General features: G+C 46.3%; 2 protein-coding genes and 1 long non-coding RNA gene across 7 annotated transcripts in view; 1 reads left to right on the forward strand and 2 right to left on the reverse strand.

The window, feature by feature from the left end:
- Nucleotides 1-7276, forward strand: part of ZFYVE26 (zinc finger FYVE-type containing 26) — a 51690-nt gene extending 44414 nt beyond the window's left edge. For all 3 annotated transcript variants that reach the window (XM_026095871.2, XM_064512481.1, XM_026095872.2), the window contains 5 exons: nucleotides 539-680; nucleotides 1269-1328; nucleotides 2733-2915; nucleotides 3640-3684; nucleotides 4762-7276. In XM_026095871.2, the coding sequence (XP_025951656.2) occupies nucleotides 539-680; nucleotides 1269-1328; nucleotides 2733-2915; nucleotides 3640-3684; nucleotides 4762-4971 (640 nt within the window). In that variant the 3' untranslated portion in view covers nucleotides 4972-7276. The remainder of the gene's footprint in view (nucleotides 1-538; nucleotides 681-1268; nucleotides 1329-2732; nucleotides 2916-3639; nucleotides 3685-4761) is intronic.
- LOC112980747 (retinol dehydrogenase 12-like) overlaps nucleotides 1-18816 on the reverse strand; it is a 30192-nt gene extending 11376 nt beyond the window's left edge. Inside the window, exons 1-7 of one of the 3 annotated variants that reach the window (XM_064512483.1) lie at nucleotides 18666-18816; nucleotides 16888-17006; nucleotides 14386-14541; nucleotides 13661-13765; nucleotides 12989-13198; nucleotides 11937-12126; nucleotides 1323-2099 (exon numbers count right to left, since the gene is read on the reverse strand). In XM_064512483.1, coding sequence (XP_064368553.1) covers nucleotides 2072-2099; nucleotides 11937-12126; nucleotides 12989-13198; nucleotides 13661-13765; nucleotides 14386-14541; nucleotides 16888-17006; nucleotides 18666-18760 — 903 coding nt within the window. In that variant the 5' untranslated portion in view covers nucleotides 18761-18816 and the 3' untranslated portion in view covers nucleotides 1323-2071. Of the gene's footprint in view, nucleotides 1-1322; nucleotides 2100-8787; nucleotides 9752-11936; nucleotides 12127-12988; nucleotides 13199-13660; nucleotides 13766-14385; nucleotides 14542-16887; nucleotides 17007-18665 lie in introns of those variants that run through there. The other 2 variants (XM_064512482.1, XM_064512484.1) reach the window with 2 other exon arrangements.
- A 645-nt stretch (nucleotides 18817-19461) lies between these two features.
- On the reverse strand, nucleotides 19462-20562 carry LOC112980745 (uncharacterized). Its single transcript, XR_003258494.2, has 2 exons — nucleotides 20258-20562; nucleotides 19462-20186 (listed from the first exon to the last, which is right to left on the reverse strand). It is a non-coding gene; the product is annotated as an uncharacterized LOC112980745 (long non-coding RNA).
- Nucleotides 20563-20597: the final 35 nt, after the last annotated feature.

Consider the following 20597-nt stretch of genomic DNA (forward strand, 5'->3'; position numbering starts at 1 on the left):
TACAGGTACACAGACAGCAATATTGAACTGGTTAAGCTTGTTCGAATTATAATTCAACTACACGTGAATTGCAGGAGCTAGACTTAACTAAATCTCTTCATGTTCAGAAGTTGAACTGAAAGTTTAGCCAGATCTCTCTCGTGCTTGGTCTTCTATATCTTGGTTTTACCTAGTGACTGTTCTTTAAGGCTAGACTCCCAGCTTAAGCAGGGGAGTGTGGGTGAAAAGGTGGAAAAGAGAGGGAGCAGATATTTATTTGGGATCCAGATTGTCTGGCTCACTCTATAGAATAATGCTTACGTGTGCTCACCTGCAGCTTGTGATGCATGTTGTATGCACAGATCTGAAAAGTACCTCATTGCTGCAGACTAGGCTACACCAAAAACAAAGTCAAACAGCAAGTAAAAATAATTATTGTTTGGAAATATATATGTCTTATTTTGAAATGTGTTCTAGAAAGTAGTAAGTTCACACAATTAATAATTGATGCTTCCTCTATTTCAAAATAAAGTGTAAATATTTTTTTCCCCTTGTCTAGACATATCAATACAGTTGAGCTGCAGATGGAAGTAACAAAGTTCCTGCATCGATGTGAGAGCTCAGGAACCTTTCAAATGACAGATTCTTTGCTGCCCACACTCTTTGGAAACAATAACATGAAAATGGATGTTGCCTGCAAGGTACTTACTGCTGTTTCAAACATAGGTCTTATTTTCGTAAACAAAACCGACTTGTGTGCAGGTTGAAATACTTGACAGTTGGAGCAGCCCCTGGTACTATTCATTGGCAGCTTTCTTGTGCATGTATGCAACCTCCTGTTTATGGAAAAAATTGTGTTTTTTTTTTTTTTCCTCAAAGCAGCAGAGAACAGCTGAGAACCTGGAGCTACTCTGTTCAAAATTCAAAGTTTCAGAGGCAGAGGATACCAAATGCTAATAGTAATGTGTTTTTCAATTGTACATCTTACTGTGTTTTGAAGCAAGGCAAACAATGCTGTTTTTGTTACCCTTGCTAAATTCAGCTCAGCTTCATCTTTAGCTTACCCAGTGTTCCACAGTGAATCAGTGTGTGACAATAGACCGTGTATTTGCTCCACTTCTTGTTGGGATGGTGCTGTTTTCCATTGTTCAGAGTCATGAGTTGTCTTTTGGCAAAGGTACTGCTTCTGGACAAAATTCAGAATTGTGAGCAAGACTGCTATTATTTAACCATATGTAACAAAAAAGCAATGTGCATCCTGAAATTTGTCTGATGCCTCTCTTTTTCAGGTCATGCTGGAAGGAAAAAACATTGAGGAGGGGTTTGGGATTGCATTCAGAGTCCTTCAGGTATGGAAAATCTTGATAGAAGAAGTACTGTCATTACGAAAGAGAAACCTCTGCAAACAGCAGTTGTTTAAGCAAAAGACTTTTTGCCCCAGGCCTTTTAATCCCCAAAAGGGAAGATATCTTGTGAGAAAATTTACTAGTTAAGTCTTAAACTGTCCATGTATTTGGAAGAATGTGTTTTGAGTAAAGAAATGCAGATCCTGCTTCAGTAGGACACTTCCAAGGTAATTGTCTCCTACAGAGGAATCAAATATGGCTTTTATTTTGCCTTGCATCTTGTTCAGTGGCTTGCACTGGCAAAAGGCAATCACAGGTATAAGCTGAGCGCTCTGACTTAGCAGGTCCCTGCAGTCTGTGACAGCCATGCAAAAAAAAAAAAAAAGGTGAATAAATAAGGCCAGGCTATCTCCATACTCCTCTCCTGGCTGGGAGAGCAAAGCTACTTAATTGAAAACTGTCTTCGGGGACCTGTCCTTCCTCACGTCTCTGTAGAAGCTGAGGTGCTTGTCAGTCATTGTAGCACATCATCCTCCAACCTTTTTTTTGCATTTCTCATCCAAATATTAGGAGTTGCTAAAAGATACTGCTTCAAGCAGAGCAGTCTGCAGTTGCCTCCCGTCTGGGACAGAGGTATATATAGCAAGGCCACTTCTGGACAGAGGTGGCATACTACAGAAAGTGTCTGTTGCCTTGCTGTCTGTTGTGTTTTTGACTGATGCAGATGACAGACCATGCTGCTTCTGTCAGGTCAGGATGTACAAGGCAGTACTACTGTTTGGAGTAAGATATGGAGAGCATTAGTAAAACAGCATTTCTTAGCAGCAAAAGCAGTCATTTTCCCCCCCGCAAAAACGGAACAGCAAGTCCAGCTCCCCAGCATCACTTCTGTTTCCTTCCTTTTGTTTCTTTCCTTTCCTTATCCATGACACGAGCAGTCCCAGGTTTTGTCATCTCTTCCCTCCTATGGGAGGTATACTATGGTCAGTTGACTCCTGCTTCCCAGGGTGCACAAAGGATGGCTGCCATTGGAGGGGGCTGGGGGACCCCATAGGAGCTTGCTAAGTGAGAAGGAGGTGGGTAGGGACTATGCTTTGTGTAGGGCCTCTGCCTAGGAAAGATGCTTGGCCAGAAGCTAAACTGAGTTTTGACACCCCAGAAAGGGAAAATATAACAGTATGCTCATTCTCGAGCAAAACTGGATTTTACTGGTCTGATCATGGAGAAGCTTTGAGCCAGTCCTGAGCTGTGGTCACTGGGAAGCTAGAGGCCACCAAAACAGCTTTAGCTTTTTGGAGCATGCTGTGATACTTTGTCTTCAGCGGAAGATCGTCTGTTGTACAGAGTGCCTGCAAGAACTTGCTGAGGACATTTAACATGTTGCTCTGATGTTCCAACCACTTCTAGGACTTCCAGCTGGAGGCTACAGAATTGTACAGCAAAGTGGCCAAGCAGCTAGTGAAGCAGCAGAAGTACAGTGAGATCCGGCAGCTCCTCAAATGTGTCAGTGAGTCTGGAGTTGCAGCTAAGAACGATGGAGATAACATCATCATAAACTGTCTAAATGAGTTCAAGAACATTCCTGCTGAGGTAATGCTATCCTGCATTTTCTTCCTTTTGAAATAAAATGGGTACATACCATACAGAATACAAAGAAACTGTCCAGTGGTGCCTGTGCTGCTCTTGTAGCACCTCCTTATTCTGGCCCTGCACCACACACATCGTTTAAAGATGGGAGCATGTGTTTTGTCTTGAGGCAGTTACTCTGAGAGGAAGCAATAGGTAGCTGTTGCATGCTCCTACTCCGCACTTTCCAAATGAGTATCCATAATGGGGAGAGAACCTTTGCCCAATGGGATCCTGCCAGATGCTCTTGATTGGGGTGGGAGGCATTCCCTTCCACCAAGCTTCCCTGGCTGACAGAGAGGGATTTGTGGAGACAGAAATTTCCTGTCTTCATAGAAAACAATTGTAGGATTCCCTGTGCCCGCCACAATGTCTCTTCTATCCCAGTGATGGAAGGGAAGGTCCTCTATGAAGTTTTACTAATCAGGCAAGGGGACAAGAGTTGGACCTGACTGCATTCTCTAGAGAGACCTCACAGACATGGGGCAGGCAGGGGAAGCTGTGGTAAAGGCAAGAACTGGACTTTTTATTTTCTACACCTGCAGCACTAGCAGTTGGGATGATGTAAACATCTGGCTGTGATCTCAGCAGCCCATCCTCTATGGAAAGGCTTGGTGTCTGAAAAGGGAAGGGGTTGCAGACTACAGTCACTCTAAATGTGAACACCTTTTCCCTTTTTTGGATGCAGGATCTTGATAATCTGATTCAGGATATGGACAGTGATGAAAACAAGGTAAGTAAAAGCACAGTAGGAAATCCTTTAGCAGGAGCTGAAGAACCCAGTTTTAGTCTGCAGGCTACATGCTCTTTTCCACCATCTTCTCTCCCATCCTTACTTGAGCAGAAGTTTTGAAGGCCACTTCCCGCATTATAGAAATCACAGTCTGTTCCTCAAGGCTGTGTTATTTGTCACTGTAGCTGTGGCATGAAGGTATTGATTGATGTTATCCTTGCAAGTTCCTTGACTCTCCTTGGAGTGAGAGCTAGGCATTTGTTAAACTGGAAGGAAAAGTACTTCGGAGCGGCTTATGGTGGGTTGCTACCCTATCTTTCATGTATGTGTGTGTAAGCTTCCTGTGGTGGCAGGCAGCTGAGAAAGAACAATATACCTCAAAGATGAGCATTTCAGCTTACTATGTTCCATTATTATAGGGAGTTAAATGATAGAACTTACCAATTTTGATGCACTTTCTTTCCGAAGGGAAGTGAGGCCTAAACTACTTGGTTTCAGTGACTCTTGTTAGCTTTAATATTAGCCTGTGAAACCACTAGAGTGTCACAGGTAAATATATGGACTCCAGATGCATGTTTATAGATGAAGAGACTGTGGCTCAGAGTTTGTGGATTGTCATAGATCATGTGAGCGATCAGCTGCATAGCTGGGAACTCTCCTCTGTCCTGCTCCAGCTAACAGTGTTTTATGCAGATTGAAAAATGGACTTTTCATTCTGCCCTTGTATAAGGTTTATTGCTGAAAGATGTGACCTCTTCAAGAACCAGGCAATAGATGAAAATGACTGTTTTAGAATCTTTGATATGAAGGTGTGAAAATTAATACACCAAATAGGATTCCTGATGTTGATTTTTGTAGTGATATTGTAAAGGAGTTTCCATAAGAGACAGACTTAAAATACACCAGTCTGTTTATCTCTTACAGTGGGATCTGCTCTATGGTGTATTCTGCTTCATAATATGCTGCTACTGCCTTGTATGACAGGCTTCTGTACTACGTTTTTCCAGTGAACCTGTGCTGAAGCTTGTTGTTAGTTTGCTGCAGCCTTCTAATAACGTTCTGTCTTTTCTGTTTCAGATCCAAGCCTACCTGATGTGCAACAAATTACGTTCTGCCTACCTAGTCTCAGTGAGACAGGAGAACACCAGAGCAGTGCAGCTAGTCCAGCATGTGCGACAGCTGGCTGAGAACAGCGGAGATGACATTGTGCAGGCCATCTGTGCCCAGTGGCTCTCTGTGCACCAGCCCAAAACAAGAAATTGGCTTTCCCAGAGCAGTAGGAAGTAACTGGTGTTCACCATCATCCAGAAAGACATGACTTGAAGACAGCCTAAAGGCGTGTGGTTCAGCGATCGCTTGGCAAAAGGGAAGTCTCTTGACCAATGTTGGTGGCAAATGTAAGCTGCTAATGTTCCTCTGGTTAAAAGGAAGGGAACTAACTTACAAGTGCCAGTCCTACATTTTGACAAACAATGGTCTTTACCTCAGGGTGTTTTTTGGCCTTTTTTTTTTTTTGTGGAGACTTTCAAACTGAACAAACAAGACTTTTTAGGTTTATGGAAGAAGGCACTCATATATTTTAGAAAGATACTAATCTTTTTGGCATGATTCTTATTTTTAACCCAGCAAACCTACATAGAGGACGGTAAAATCTCATCAGTTTGATGTAGCCTAGAGTACAAACTTTTTTTTGTGGTTATGAGTTTCTCTGTAAAATTTCTGAAGATTGGGGACATCTTCTTTTACAGTAACTGAACTAAAAACATGATTATTTTTAAGTCTCTATACAAATTATTACTACTTTTTTTTTTCTTCCCATTAGTGCAGTGTGCTCAATTTCTTTAGTTGTTTTAAAAAGGTAGGAACTGGTTCTTCTGGGCAGGTTTCTACTTACCAGTTGCACTATATGACATATGCATGACACTTGAACCCTTAATGGATGAATGAAGTTAAAAGGGGGATATTCAGGAAAGGGGAGTACAAAGGGAAAAATTCTTTTAAAATGGTTAAAACTGGCCTACCTCTTTCTTCTCTATGATGATATCAAATAAATTGTTGTGATCCAGGCTTGTCATTGAACAGTTGCCAATAAACTTCCACAATTTTGCATCAAATAGAGCAGAAGACATGGAAAGACAGAGCTGTGCTAAAATTCAACAGGCAGTTTGTATCCCTGTCATAAAGAGATTGATGGTTTGGGGTTTTTTTCTTACCAGAATAATCTTTCCTTGTCATGCACAATAGAACAGCAGACTGAATTTTTGTTAATTGGACATAAACTGTACAGATCAATATATTGCCTGACTTTGCTCTGGAGTGCATTAGGACAGGTGAAAAAGAAGTATTCTATAGCTCAAGGAGTAAACAGTAGCTTTTGCACTGAATTTTTGCATGTGGGGGTGTGTGTGTGTGCTTACTGTGACTAGAGATAGACCAGAAGTGTTAGGTTTATTCAGTTTCATGAAAAAAACAGGCATCGGTGTTCAGGGATGCTGAGAGAGGTGGCTATTTCTCTGCAGCCATGATTACTGGGACATGAGAAATGGGCAGAAGAGGGGTAGATAGTAGTAGGGTGTTTTTTTTTTTTTTTTTTAAGGGTGGGGGACAATCCGTAAGTGTATGTGTTTGCAGTTTACATGTACTTTAGTACAAGAGGTGGGAAAACTAGTACAGTGTTTGTAATTGTTAAACTGTGTACTTTCTACAAAAAAAAAGAATAGGTTTCTGAAGTGTAATATAACTGTAAATAGTTTAATACATTAAGAAATTGAGACTGTCAAATAAGGGTCTTGCACTATCCCCACTTTCACTGTTGTGACGGAGCAGACTTCCATGGAGGTAAAAAGGATGTGGTTCATCTCCTTTGAGTGTTTCACGAACAGTGTCGCACTGACATGCACATCTGTCTTTGAGGCGCTTCACTCACTAGCATGGCGCTAGACATGCCTCTGAGCTAAACAGTCAGAAAGGACCACATTTAGCTTTCAGAATTTGCCAACCCCAGATTTGCACGATCTCATTAGTGAGCAGTACTAATGAAAGCTCCTTTTGTTGTCTTGGCCAGACTGATCTAGCTTTCCATCAGATTACAGTTGTTAGGCTAATCCTAAAATGTGACACTATCCATGTCTTCAGTCACTTTCAAATCTCTAATTATGAGGGGAGTCAAGGGGGTTCTACTGTTTTATGTATCCAGATATGCACTGCTCTACCACCTACACTTCTGCTCTAGTCCCTCACAGCTGTATATAGCAGAGAGAGAGAGAGAAGCTTGCCATGCAGACCAGTCAGTTCTTTGCCTGCCTTTCTCTTTGACCTTTTTGCACTGTACTTTATGCACTTTATACAGTGTTTGTTGCAATTTGATAGTTCATAACCTGGACTTGTAGGGACCTTTCTCTTACCAGCAGACCTGGAATTTTGAACCTGACTAACTGCCTTGTGTCATGATACTACAATTATCAATGGGTTTAGAAATGTTCAGCATCAAAAATGGATTCAATACTGCCAGTTAAAAAGAACTTCTATATTAATGACCAAGGTTTGTTTACAATGCAAAAAAAATAAAGTACTATCACTAAAGATCTCTTAACATATCTTCTGTTTGTTTTCTACTACAGCGTAGCTGGGGTTCTCTTTCTGGATTTGTGTTTTGCTTTTTTGTTATGCTTAGCAGAGGGAAGGGGAAGAAGTCTCCTCTGGTGGGGGGGGGGACGGGACACTCTTTGCTATAGTGAGTTCAATATTTAAAGTTGTTAGAATATCACTTTTTAGAAGTCCTCCTGGTAGCCAGCCCAGTCATGTTATTTATTTCATCCCATTGCTTATGTGTGCACTCTCACAGACCACTAATCCTCTTCAGCATGCTTTACAAGTTAATCTGTGTTACAGCCTCCCTTTGAGGCAGCTAAATGAGCTTAAGTTGCCTCATTTTAAGGCTCAGCTACAGAAGGGATAAATAACCTGCCCAAGGTCAAAAAAGAAGGGTTTGTGTCTATGGAAATCTGTTGTTACATGCCTTATGTTAGATCTACAGTCCTGCTTCTTTGAAAAAAGCGTTGACCTTCAAGGGGAAAGTATTTGGGCCAGAGACACTTTCTTCCCCCTTTTTTTTTTTTTTGATGGTTTCTATTGCTCTTGAAAGCCCTTTTCAAGATCAGAGTTGCACAGACAAAGCTAAGCCTGCAACGCAGGTGCCTGGTAGCATTCTACTGCTACAACTTAGTTGTGGATTTAGCTCCACATTCAAGGTGAAGCATAACAAGGGCGGAAACAAAACATCATGACAAAGAAATACAAAGGGACTTAATGTAACACAAACTGAGTTCTTTACATAGGTAAGGCAGGTGTGTATAGTGGCAGCACCAACTAAACTGCTTCAACATTTCTGAAGGAAGATACGGTATTCTGCTGTAAAAAGAAAATGGCTTTACTTAGTATTACTCAGAAGTAGTTCAGGACTGAGCTGCATGGATAACCTCCAAGCAGAATTTACCAGCATTAGAAAGCAAATGCTAATTTCATGGTAGTTTGTCACAGTGGAACACTCATATGCAAGTCCAGAGATGTTTGCATTTTTTTCCAGAAGTGGAAGATAATCCCATGAGCTGTAGCACATGTGTGTGGGGGTTTTTTTGTTTTTAGCTGCTTGGGTCTTCCAGAAAGATCTCAGATTACTGGTCTCACTGTAGCAATTTGAACCAAAGTAAGTAGCACAAGAGCGCATTTCCAGGGGAGCAGTCACATTAGTATGTGGATTCACCAAGCTGCCCTTTGAGCACACAGGGTATCTGGTACTGCAAGGCCAGGATGGCAGCCTCAACAAGCCTAGTCCAGTAACTGTTGGGCAGACAAATGTAGACTTCTGTGCAAGTCCTACTTTCCTGTCTCATAGCTAAAATAACCATAACACCAAGATAAAGCAGGGATCAGCACTGTTTAGCTTCAGCTAGTTGCCTGTCAAAGCAGCTGTCATTTAAAGTTGAAAGCTCAGCTGAAGGTTGTGTGGGTTTTTTGGTGTTTTTTTTTTTTTAAAGTTTTTTCAGTGTAGTTGAAATGCTCTTTATTCACTCTGCTCTCTTGTAGTTCTGAGTTCTCAAGTCATTTAAAGTGCAGCTGGGGATTTTATTGTAACAACTTTTACATCGTCTTTGCTTAATGCTTCATAGCAGCAATGTCAATTTTTTGAAATAAGAAAACTTGCCTATGCAGGATTGCAGTATTCCTGCAGCATTTAACCTCCCAGTCAACTGCATTGAGACCTGGGTCCTCAAAAGATATACAGACCCTTGGTTTACTTATGCCAATCAATAGCCAATGGAGACAAGGTGCTTCAGTAGCTATGGCCCAACTTCTTACAGAGCATATACAGAACAACACCTAATTCCAGTTAAAAACTTTACATAATGCTTGGCACAAAAAGGCCAGCACCTGTTTCTATGTGCTAGAGAACATTTGTATTGCATATAATTGCCAGAAACCTTAATACCTGAAAAAGTACTTCTCCTATTCTGCTAGGTCAAATACTAGAAACTGAAAATAACCTTAGATCATAAATATAGTGTCCTACTTTACTATTACTACTACTGTGGAGTTAAAAAAAAAAAAAAAAAAAAAAAAAAAGCTTCTCAATGAAGGGAAGTCTTTTGCTTCATAATCTAAACATAAGACTGCAACTTCCCTTTCTATTCTAGAGCCAGAGCACAATTAGCACCTGGCTCTGGAATATCAAGTATATATCAATCATATCTGCATCTGTGCTCTAAGTCTCCACCTAGGAAAGGGGACCAGCTGCTTACTAATCTCATTCCTTAAGCATAATATTTCAGAAATTCATACTCAGTTGTGTCCATTGAACCATCATGAGGGTATCTGGAAGTGCTGAAGTTCTTGTCTTGAAGTTTCCCAGGAGGAGAAGCATCACCATGGTCAGCCACTGTGACACATGCTTGAGGTCTGCACTGCTCAGTCCCACTGGATGCCTAGGAGCTCACAGCTCACATGCCAGAGCTTCTTTGCTGTCTCATCATCCCGGCCCCGTGGAGATACATATGCTGGCTGGCAATCACTATAAGGGGAACATGATTGTTGTGGGGTTTTTTTGTTTATTTTTTTTAAGTAAATCAAACATTTCTATCAGCATTAGAATACTGAAATGTCTGTGGTAAGGAGAGGAGAGTTGCTTTCTACCAGCTTAACTCAAGTCCAGTTGAAGGATAGGAGGATAAGTAGCAGATGAGCAAGGGCTGCTGCAAAGCCACCTTAGGAAGGCTTCCTTTCTACCTGGCTAGGGAAGAGGAATCTTCCCCCATGGCACCAAGAACTGGCTCTACATCTGTTTCTCTGTATCTGTTGTCTTGACTCTTAAAGAAACCCTAGCCCAGATACACTGAGCTATGTACTCTTCAGTGTAAGCTTTTGCTAATACTACTACAAAGGACTATAAATGCTAGCCAAGCTTCTGCAAAAGCAGCTTTTCCAGCAAACACTACAAAAAAGCCACTTGAATAGCCCTTCATTCAGAACTATTTGTCTCATCTAATTCATCCCACTGTACCGCAGTTCACTAAAGGCAGAGCTACCCCAGGCCGGTAATACTATAACAACCATATAGTGTTTTATACTATGCCTTTTTCCTCTATCCTCTGTAGGGTGGCTCACTCTTCTCAGTTCCTGCAACCAGACAGCATGCTGTCTGGAATAGGGACTATGCTTTCTTATCTTATTAGTTGCATGCTGCAACTAATGGGAGGCTTAAGGGAGCAGAGGAAATCACATCTCTGAGATTTCTAACCATTCTAGACTCTGCAAAACATAGTGGTTGTATACTCCATACTGCACAACCTGTGATGTTCCCCCAAAAAAGGCTATGGTGGACTTTGCCTGGCTTGCTGTAGCCCATAAGGCTTTTTTTTTTTTTTAATGTTTATACTTATGCTTTATATTCTATTGGGTGGAAATTATTTTAGGCCAGTCCACTGTAAAACCAGGCACACTTGTGAATTAGTGTGTTTCAGCTATTTGTTTCCCACTAAGTCCAAAACTGTCTCTTCTATTATGAAGTTAAAATCTACATAAATTTTCTGTACTCCAGCACATAAATGCTCCATTTATATCCTGGGAGAAACAATCATGCAGGGAAGATTAAGGCACCTATTTATATACTACTCAAGTCTGATTAAGATGTTACAAGCTCCAGGTGAAGATCAGACAAAACCATTACAGAGAATAATCTGCTCACTTACTTATCACAAGGGAGGAAAGCTCTGCAAAGAAGTGCAGGCTCCAACAATATCTATGCTAAAAACAAAACAACAAAGAAAAACAAAAAGCAGATTTCCATATTCATTTCTCAAACAGTTTGGTTACACTGCTCTCAGAGGTGCCTGTCAGCTTCCCCTTGGGCTTAACGAAGCTGTTCAAAAGGCATTTTTCCAAGTCTAAGATGATGATGACTTGAAACCGCTCTGGGCTGCAGTTTTGGTCAGGGAAAGGGAGTGATTATGCAAAAAAAAAGGTAAAAGAAAATTAAAAAAAACCAAAGGGGTCTGTGGCAAGAGCTACAAAAGACAAATTGCAGAACAGAGTGATGAGCTTCCCAGCAGGAGCCTCCCAGCTGGTGTGTCTGTCACTCTGGAGGAGCAAGTCATTTTGTTATATGCCTAATTTTAGACTCATACTGAAAAAAAATCTTACTTCTTACAGGATCAGAAGCACACATTTTTTGCTCCTCCCAACAATCTTGCCACATTTGAACTGTCTGAAAGGAACTGAATCAAGCCTCCCAACTCCCTGTGAGCACAGGTACTTTCTGCTCCAACAGGCTAAAACTACAAAGAGAAACAAACTGCTCTTTCCCATGCTTGACTCCAGTGACCTCATTAACTAAATAACCAGCTCTACTGCAGTGATTTGCCCGCGTCTAAGGCAGATAGATAGGATTAGAACTCTGAGCATGTGACAGCCTCTCCTGCGCTTCCAGTGCAGTGACACTCTTAGCACTATGGGAATTGCTATTGCCTGAAGTGTTGCACAGGTCAGTGGTTCCTTGTAACACAGTACTCCTTGGAACAGACCTGGAAGGGGTAGGGCCTGTATTTCTGTCACCTTCAACTTTATTTGGGTGACCTTTGACAACAATCTTGCACAGTCCCTTCTGCAATAAAGAATGACACTATTTACTCTCCCAGTCAAGCAAGGTTGCTTCCACATCGTCTCCGCAACTTCGTATCACATCAGCAACTTTCACCCACCTGAAATATTGTCCTGTCACAGAGTCTAGCTCCTCTGCCACTGCACAGTACACGCTGGTCTGAGCTCCCTCCGAAGGAGTCTTCAGGAAGAATGAGAACACCTTCCACAGCCATGTCATTACAGATGAGTGCCGGACCAGTTCAGAACGGACAGAGCCAGGGTGGAGAGAGTTTGCTGTGACTTTAGTACCTGTGGGAAAAGAAAGTAATCTAGGACAAATCTGCATGCATCAGACTTGCCTTATGCAAAGGGGTAACATTCTCCTCGTTTCTATCAGCAAATATTCAACAACTTAAAAAAAAGGAGTCCAGGCATGGATACTGGGAGAGCCAATGAAAGCCTCACTGCTTGCTGGAGCTTCCCTCACTCCCTTCCAAACACTGCAGTTACTACATGCCTTTGCAAAGCAATCTGCCAAAAGGCCTGGATGCTAAAACAGCAGCAGTTTCCATCAGGCTTTTGAGAGGACCAGACCTTTTTTTATTTACTCTAATACTACATTCCTAGAGAAGACACTGCTTCTGTTTTAGTAAAATAAATACTACTTAATTAGGTTTATGGAAGGGACTGAATAATATGGCAGTGACAGAGATGCTGCGACTTAAGAGGTTCTGTCTAGTCCTATGCTTCTATTTTACCGGCCTTCAACATTTCAGGCAGCTGAGAATGCCATACCTCTTTCACTGTAGACTGCAGTTGTCAAGTGTTATGTTCAGCTCTAAGTCCTTTCAGCTTCTACCCACAAAATACAATTGTGTGCTTGGATGCAGATAGTTTTCGGACAAGCTTTGAAGAAAAATGAAATCCACTCAACTGTGCAACTCTACTAAACTCCTCTGCCCTGTTGCTGAAAAGATGATTACTGCTTTAAGTCTCCTGGTTCCACAGACACGAGATATTTTCTTCCTGTATGGACCAGCTATCAGTGACCTTTGTTCAAACCATTTCATTTCTGTATATCCAATTTCTAGACTTTTCTTCAATCCACGCTCCTCATACACAGTGCTCAAAAGCCAAGCAGACAAACACTCTGCTCTCCTGTGAGACTTGCCTTGCAGCCGCCTCGCCAACTCCCGTGTGAAAAGCACGTTAGCCAGTTTGCTGTGACAGTAGGCAAGGCCGCGATTGTAGCTCTTGTCACCATGGAGGTCATGGAAGCGGATTCGGCCTCCATGATGAGCCAGTGAGGACACATTCACTATACGGGCCGGGGCAGACTGCCTCAGACGCTCCAGCAATAGGAAAGTCAAGAGAAAGTGACCTTAAAAAAAGAGAGGAAAAGTTAGGATATTTCATCCTTCTCTGAAGTCTTCCCCTGCTGGAATTTCAAAGTGCTTTCAACATACTACTTGCATGCTATTGCTTACTGCTACCATCTTTTCAAGTCCAGGAGAAAGAAGGCACACTGAAACAGCTAAACTTTCATGGGGCCATCAAGTTCTGCTCTTCAGCTTCAAAAACTTGGAGCTGTTGTAAATTTCGTATGTCCCAGGTGACATCTAGAGATTCTTAAACTAGATCCATGCTAAGCAAACACATAGCACTACTCCTTCTCATGACATTTGAGTCCTGCAGAATCCAGCTTCTTCCTCCAGAGCTCTAGTTCAGGTCTTCAATTCTTTCCCAGAAAGGAAGGATGAGGAAGAGAAAATCCAGAAGCAGAATCTCCCTTTGGCATTTTGCCACAGACATTGAGTTAAAAACTTGACTCCACTAGTCTTACCGAGGTGATTGACTCCCAGGTGCATCTCAAAGCCATCAGCTGTCTTGGAGTAAGGGTATAGCATCACCCCAGCATTGTTAATGAGGATATGAAGTTCCTTCTCCTCTGCAAGAAACAACAGACATCATTAAATAAGGCAACAGAGACAAAAGACAGTCAGTCAGTCAGTCAAAAAACCCCATGCCTGTCTGAGTTGCAGCCACATTTCCTCAATAAAATCAGAATAACTCTCCTACCACAAACTAGATCATGGCCTCTGACAAGCCCCTGCTGTCAAACCATGGTAGCCAACATCGTACAGGGATATGCAGGCCAGGAACTCGGTATCTGCTAAAATCCACTGGCATCAGAACAGAACCTGCTTCTCTTGTCTGGACATGTAGATAGCTCTGGAGGGCGGAACTGGCCTCCAGGACAGTCTCATTTTTCTGCCCTTGCCCACAATGGAGTTTGTCACACAGAACAATTCCATGTATAGTAAATGGGAAGACGTTTTCATAGACATATCAGCAGTCTGCATCACTTACACAACACCCTCAGCCTCTGCCTTTAGAATCTCTGTGATACACACATGGTCACCCAGCAAGTTAACAGCAGGTACAGGAATAGAGCAGGGTGATAATGCTCCCAGGACACACTCTGCCACACCCCTTCCTTAGCTCTGAAGAGCAGAGAGCAGTTCTTGACAAATATTCCCATTGAAAAGAAAGATCTAGGGGCTGTACCTGCTAGAAAGTTCTCAGCAAACTCCCGGATGGACTTTGTATTAGCCAAGTCCAGTTTTTTCACAATGACCTGCTGGTTCCCTGTTTCAGCTCGGATTTCACTGGCTGCAGCTTCTCCCTTTGCTACGTCTCTGCAGGCAACAATCACCCTTGCACCTGCAAAAGGGAAAGAAGCAGGAACACAGGCTGAGACCACTGGGAGCAGACTGGAGAATCAGGACTATGACAAGCAGGCTGACTACACAGAGCACCTACAAACAACATATTGTTAGTTTAGGGAACTGGCATCAACTCATGTGTTGCTAGCTCTAGTGCAGCCCAGAGTTGTCCTTAGACCAGGAAAAAGCACATCAGACGTGCCTCTGTCCAGCTTTTCCCAGGTCAGGCATGTGTACCACAATGCTGGTATGACTGGGTTGTAACTGTCCCTACAATGGCAGTGTCAAGGCAGCAGCACATGCAGATACGTGGACCGTGTTAGGTTATGTGGTAAAAAGATCATCTCCACAAGCACAAAGGAGCACAGAGAGTGAATGGCAGCTGAGGGAACCCAAGTAACACCTTGCCCGGCTGCTCCCAGGACCATCACGGGAGAGCAGATCAGGCTATCACAGGCTCATCTCCACAAGCACAGAGGAGTGTAGAGGCACAGTGGCAAGTGGAGGAACCCAAATCACCTACTCAGAGAACAAACACCCTGCCTGGCTCCTCCCAGGGCTGTCCCAGGAGAGCATCAGCCCCATGGTGCAGGTGTGAAACCCACCACGATGAGTCAACCAGAGGAGCTCTGGGGGGGGGGGGGTTACTGCCTAGGGGTATGGGACACATTGTGGGACGCAGGAGAAGAGCATTTTGAGATAGCACAAGACTATTTACAGGATGTTTAGGGGAGGAACCAAAGGCAGAGAAAGGGCGGGATTTAGATGATTTGAGGAGGAATAAAAGTGGGAAAATAGAAGGATATGGGGATAGAAAGAGGCCTGGTCAGTACGCTCATCCAGCCATGCCCTGCATCTGATCAGTGCAGTTTGTCCCATCTCTTTATTAAATTCCTTTCTAACTATGTTCCTGGGTGAGGGACATTCTATTCCACATGCATGTGCAAGTGTGGTGGTCTGAGTGCCTACAGATCATAGGGGCCCATATGTCTGTCGTGCTAGCAAGCAGAGAGATCAGAATCAGTGAAATTAAGTACCAGTGACTGGAGTGGGACCAGGGACTGGACTGGGACCATAGGTCAGAGGGCCCATTCTTCTGGGGTGCTAGCAACTGGAACACATGAGGGAGGGTATGCAAGTGATCACTTGCAAATATCAAGCTGGACTAGTTGGTGAGTAGGTGAAGTGACCTGGGTATGTGTGTGGGTCTCTAAGGGTGAGATCACAGGGACAGCTGGCTACCAGAGGGACCAGGGGAGTCCCAGACAACTGCCAGGGAGACTGTAGCATCTGGGGTTGATTGGGAGACGTGTGTGTGTGTGTGGGGGGGGGTGTTGATTGGGAGACGTGTGTGTGTGTGTGTGTGTGTGTGTGTGTGTGTGTGTGTGTGTGTGTGTGTGTGTGTGTGTCTGTCTGTCTGTCTGTCTGTCTGTCTGTCTCTCTCTCTCTCTGGGGGGGTTGATTGCAAGGCTGGGGGGGGGGGGGCAGGCATGAGACCACAGGCAAATTGGCTGGAAGGACTAGGGGAGTCCCAACCGAGTGCCAGGGAGACCACAGAGTCCAAGATGTGCGCATACATATGTGTGTCTATGTGTCTAGGGGTAAGGCACCTGGAAGAGAAAGGATGTAGGACCAGCTACTGGATGGATCTACAGTGTGTACGCACATGTCTGTGCACGCAGGCATGTGTGCGTACATGCACGAGTGAGGAGGTCTGTACCAGCAAGTGGAGTGGGGCTGCAGATTTCAGGGGCTCATATGTCCAGGTGCCAGCAACTGGGGAGACCAGGGATCAAGGGGCCAGGGCTGGAATGAGTTTCTAAGCCCAGCTGCTGGAGGGATCCACATTGTATGTATGTGCATATGTCCTACTAACAGACCTTCCTCCTGATCAGCCAGAGACAGGAACAGGATGAGGCTCTTGGTACTGTTTGTGCGAGTGCTGAGTGCATCTGTTGGAGTTGATCTGTGTGGTTGGACTTGTGTATATATGTTGTATATGAGTGTTTGTGTGGGTGACTACTAGGAATATGTTCTCAGTCTTGCTACTGGTTGAGCTGGGGACACAGCTACAGCAACCTCACCCCATTGCGTTTGGCCTTCTTGCCAAACAGACCCCAGCCAGAATAGTTTCTTAACCAATTATGAACAGGTAGATTAATCTCCACAGCAATTACCCCAAAAGCATTTAAACCAAATTAGCTTGAAACATGAATAACTAAAACACACACCAGTGAAACTAAGCCATTTCCCAGCTTCTTGCAAATGTGGCTCAGTGATACTGACACACCCCCACACACAGCCATTACAAATGGATGCCTGCTGATACAGGACAGTGACTTGCCTCTTCGTGCAAGATCTCTGGCTGTCTCCTTCCCAATGCCTGTGTTAGCTCCTGTGATTATCACCACCTTCCCATCTAGCTTAGCTGCTGACTTACACTGTCCTCCAGCAACATACCTCCTGGAAGAGAAGATAACAGGAACAAGAGGATAATGAGAAAAGGTCCAAGGACAGTTTTTTCTGGTTACGAGGTTCACGCTGATCACTTATAGCTCTCGGTTGGCTGTGCCCCAGCAGTTGGGCCAATTCCTGCATTCAGAACAGCCAGCGATACACATGGATAGTCAATTAAAGTGGTTCAAGCTGCCAGTTCACTGTATCCCTCCTTCCCCCTTCAAGCTTCGAGTAGCTGCCTCCTCTGATCAGGGGTCATCATCAAGCCACAGCATCAGGTTCATACTCATCTTCCAAACCTCTCTGCTTTAAGCACAGTGCCAGCGCTTGCACGCAAAGCTGAGGAGCCCAGCCCACCCTCGGCCCGGCTGACGGCCGTTTGGCGGAGAGAAAGGCTCGGAGAGGACAGAAGCGCGGGCACCATCACCGCCTAGCAGAGCGGCGCCTCTCCCGGCCCTCGCGGGCGAGGCTGCCCCCAAAGCGCTCGCAGCCACGCTGCTGCGGGCTCGCTGCGCAGCGGCCTCGGCAGGGCAGGGCAGGGCAGGGCCCGGCCCGACCCGGCGGCGGCGGCGGCGGCGGCAGCAGGAAATGCCCCCGCGCCTGGAGAGCACCGCCCCTCCCGAACGGGCCCCTGCCGCCCTCCAACCGCCGCCGGCGCCCGGCCGCGCCGTTACATCAAGTGGAGCCACGGCTCCCCATTGGCTGCCGCCATCGGCCCTCCGGCGGCTCAGCCAATGAGCGCGACCGCGGCCCCGCCCCCGCGGAGCCGCGCGGAGCCCCGGCCGCCGCCGGACCCCGGCTCCGACTGCCGGGTACAGGGATGGGCCCACGGCGGGACGCCTTTCCGCGACAAACTCAAGCAGTCAGAGCTTGGAAAAATATATATATTAGAAACATTTAAAGCTCCCTCTCTCGGGGCAGCATGAGGTACGCGCCAGCTGTGGCAGCTGTTGCTCTATATTATCGGTCTCTCAGCAGCCGAGACAGAAGACCGCAGAAACGAGGGCGAAAACTGAATTGAGACCTAAGGGTATCCCAGGTCCCAGGGCAAGCGTGAGATTGTTTCGAATCATTGCTACTTAGACACTAGAGCTAGAGAAATTTAAGTAACGTTTTAGCTCAGCGAGGTTAAAAAAATTCCATTTTATTTACCTTTCCGTAAAAAATAAATAAATCCTGATGGGGAAAGAGACCCAAATAACCAGGAGGTTTTTTACCTAATCCTTCTTCCTAGACATCAAAGGCGCTACTAAAGAACGGATGTTTCTATATACTTTTATTTTCTGCGCAGCCATCGAATGAATAGCATTTACTATTACTCTTGTCTTTTACAAACGGAGAAAGCAAGCCAAGTGAAAGAGCCTGCACGAGAAACTCGCGCAGGCGGCGTCAGGCAGGGCTGGCTGCGAATGCCCTAACTCCCGTGCGAGGTCAGCTTTTTAACGGCCGCAGACTACATAACTAGCAAACACTGGGACCCCGGAGCCTTCAAACGACACCACGCACCGGCCCCTGCCCGGGTGCTGCGCCCGCTCCCGGCGCCGGCACGGACGACGCGACCTGCCCCGCGCAGCCGGGGCCCCGCGCGCAGCGGGCGCGACGGCACCGCCGCCTCCCCCCGCGCAGCCCGACACGCGCAGCGGCCGAGGGCCACCGCAGGCTGACCTCACGTAGGGGGATGCCGCCAGCAGCAGCAGCGGGAGCGACACAGCCGTCCCCAGCACGGCTCCCCAGCAGGTGAGCATCGCCGCCGGCTCCATGCCTGCTGCTGCTGCTGCTCTGCCCGGGTGAAGGAGAGGCCCCGCCCCTTAGCCCGCCCCGCCCCACCCCCCCTCCCGACGTGGCGCCAGGAGCTGTAGTCCGCTCCCCGCGGCCGCCGTCCCCCCCCCCCCCCCCCGGCACGCTGGGAGTTGTAGTTCCACTCCCCTGCGGCATGTCGGGAGCTGTAGTCAGCGCCCCCCTCCCCCCCCGGCTGCCTCCTGGCCGCGGTGGTCAGTGCTGCTCCGCGTGTCCTCGCTCACGGCCAAAGACCACGAGAAACCGGTCCCCCCCCCCCAGGCTTTCCTTAAAGCTACCCCACACTGTGATTTAATTTAAATCCCTGCCCTTTTTTTGCTGGCTTGCCCTGGTGCCGCAGCAGTGGCCCAGCAGGTCGGTGGCCGGGCCAACCTCCCCGGTGCGGCCTTGAGCATCCCTGTGGCTCAGGGACAGCTGCACAGGCCCGGGCAGCCAGACTCTCAGGCACCGGCTGCGGGGCTCTGCGCTGCCCCCAGAGCAGTGTCTGCCAGACAGCACACACCTCGGATGCACGTGCAGTGCCCCTGCTTCACCCACTAATATCACTTAATTCCAGTCTGGTGAACGTGATTCCAGCTGTGCTAGCTGCTCTGGAGTCCTCATCCATGAAGCCTGGCTACTACACTAAGGCCAGGCCGGGCAAAGCAGAAATTCAACACGGAGATTCATGTTTAGCTCTTTGCTGTAAATGTACTGCCCTACTTGAAATACCAGCTTACAGCATGAAGCCAGCTGGCTTTACGCCTTCAGCCTGCTTTTTTCCCTATGGAGTACACATCTCTGACCTATGTCTTTCCAAACTATTTTAAACAATAGTTCTGCTGTCTTAATAACACTTTCCAATTATCGTGCTGGGAAGTACCTGAAGAGAAAGCTCAGGAGCGGTTGGGAAGAGAGTTATTCACAACATCAAAGCGAGGTCATTTATCTTTCTTAAGCCTTTCTTAACCTCATTCCTAAGTTTACGATATTAACCCTAGCAAAACATATGAAATGATTACATGCACATATATGTGTAAAGGGCTGGGTGAAGTGCTCCAGTCTGCAAGTCCATGTTCAGTTCGCAGATGTTCATTCTCAACCTTAACCAGAGAATTAAAAGAAAAAAGAAGCGTGGGGCACCAGATTGCTTTGTCTCCTTGTGCCTGAACTTCCCTGAAGACGCGTGTCCTGGTGCTCACCGCAGGCAATGAAGTGGTGCCACAGCGCAGCCTCGCCACGGCTCTGCTGGGTGGCGTTCAGGCACAGGCCGGACCGGCGTGGAAAGGTAGCTAAGCCCCAGTGGCCTGCTCGCACCTCTCCAGAGAATCGCTTGCTTCAGCACACGCCTTCCTTTAAAAGTACACTGCCTTTATGACATGAAGACATCAACTGTAGGTGGCACCTACACTGCAATTAAAATGAAGAAATGTCACATAAAACATCTTTCGTGCCCGGAAACATCGGCTTCAGCTCAGTACCTGCTCTACGACCGGGGCTGGACTCCGTCGCCGCTTTAAGCAGGGCTTCCCACACATTTGAGTTACGGGGGAGGGAAAACCGCCTCGCCGCCGCCGCGGGGACTACGCGCCCCAGCATGCAGTGCGCGGCGCGAGGCCCCGCGCCCCGCCTCGGGGCTGCCCCTGGCGCGCCTGACTCGCCCCGCGGCCGGTGGCGGGTGGCGGGGGCGGCCGGTGCCGCTGCCAGGCCTGTCGCCGGGCGGCGGTGGCGGCCGCGGCCAGCGGGGAGCCGTCTGGGGGGGCGCTGCCTGCGGTGTCGCCGGCGCCCAGCGGCTTTGCAGTCCGGCTGCGCTTCGGGGCG

Source organism: Dromaius novaehollandiae, chromosome 5 (assembly GCF_036370855.1).
Source record: "Dromaius novaehollandiae isolate bDroNov1 chromosome 5, bDroNov1.hap1, whole genome shotgun sequence".
NCBI lineage: Eukaryota > Metazoa > Chordata > Aves > Casuariiformes > Dromaiidae > Dromaius > Dromaius novaehollandiae.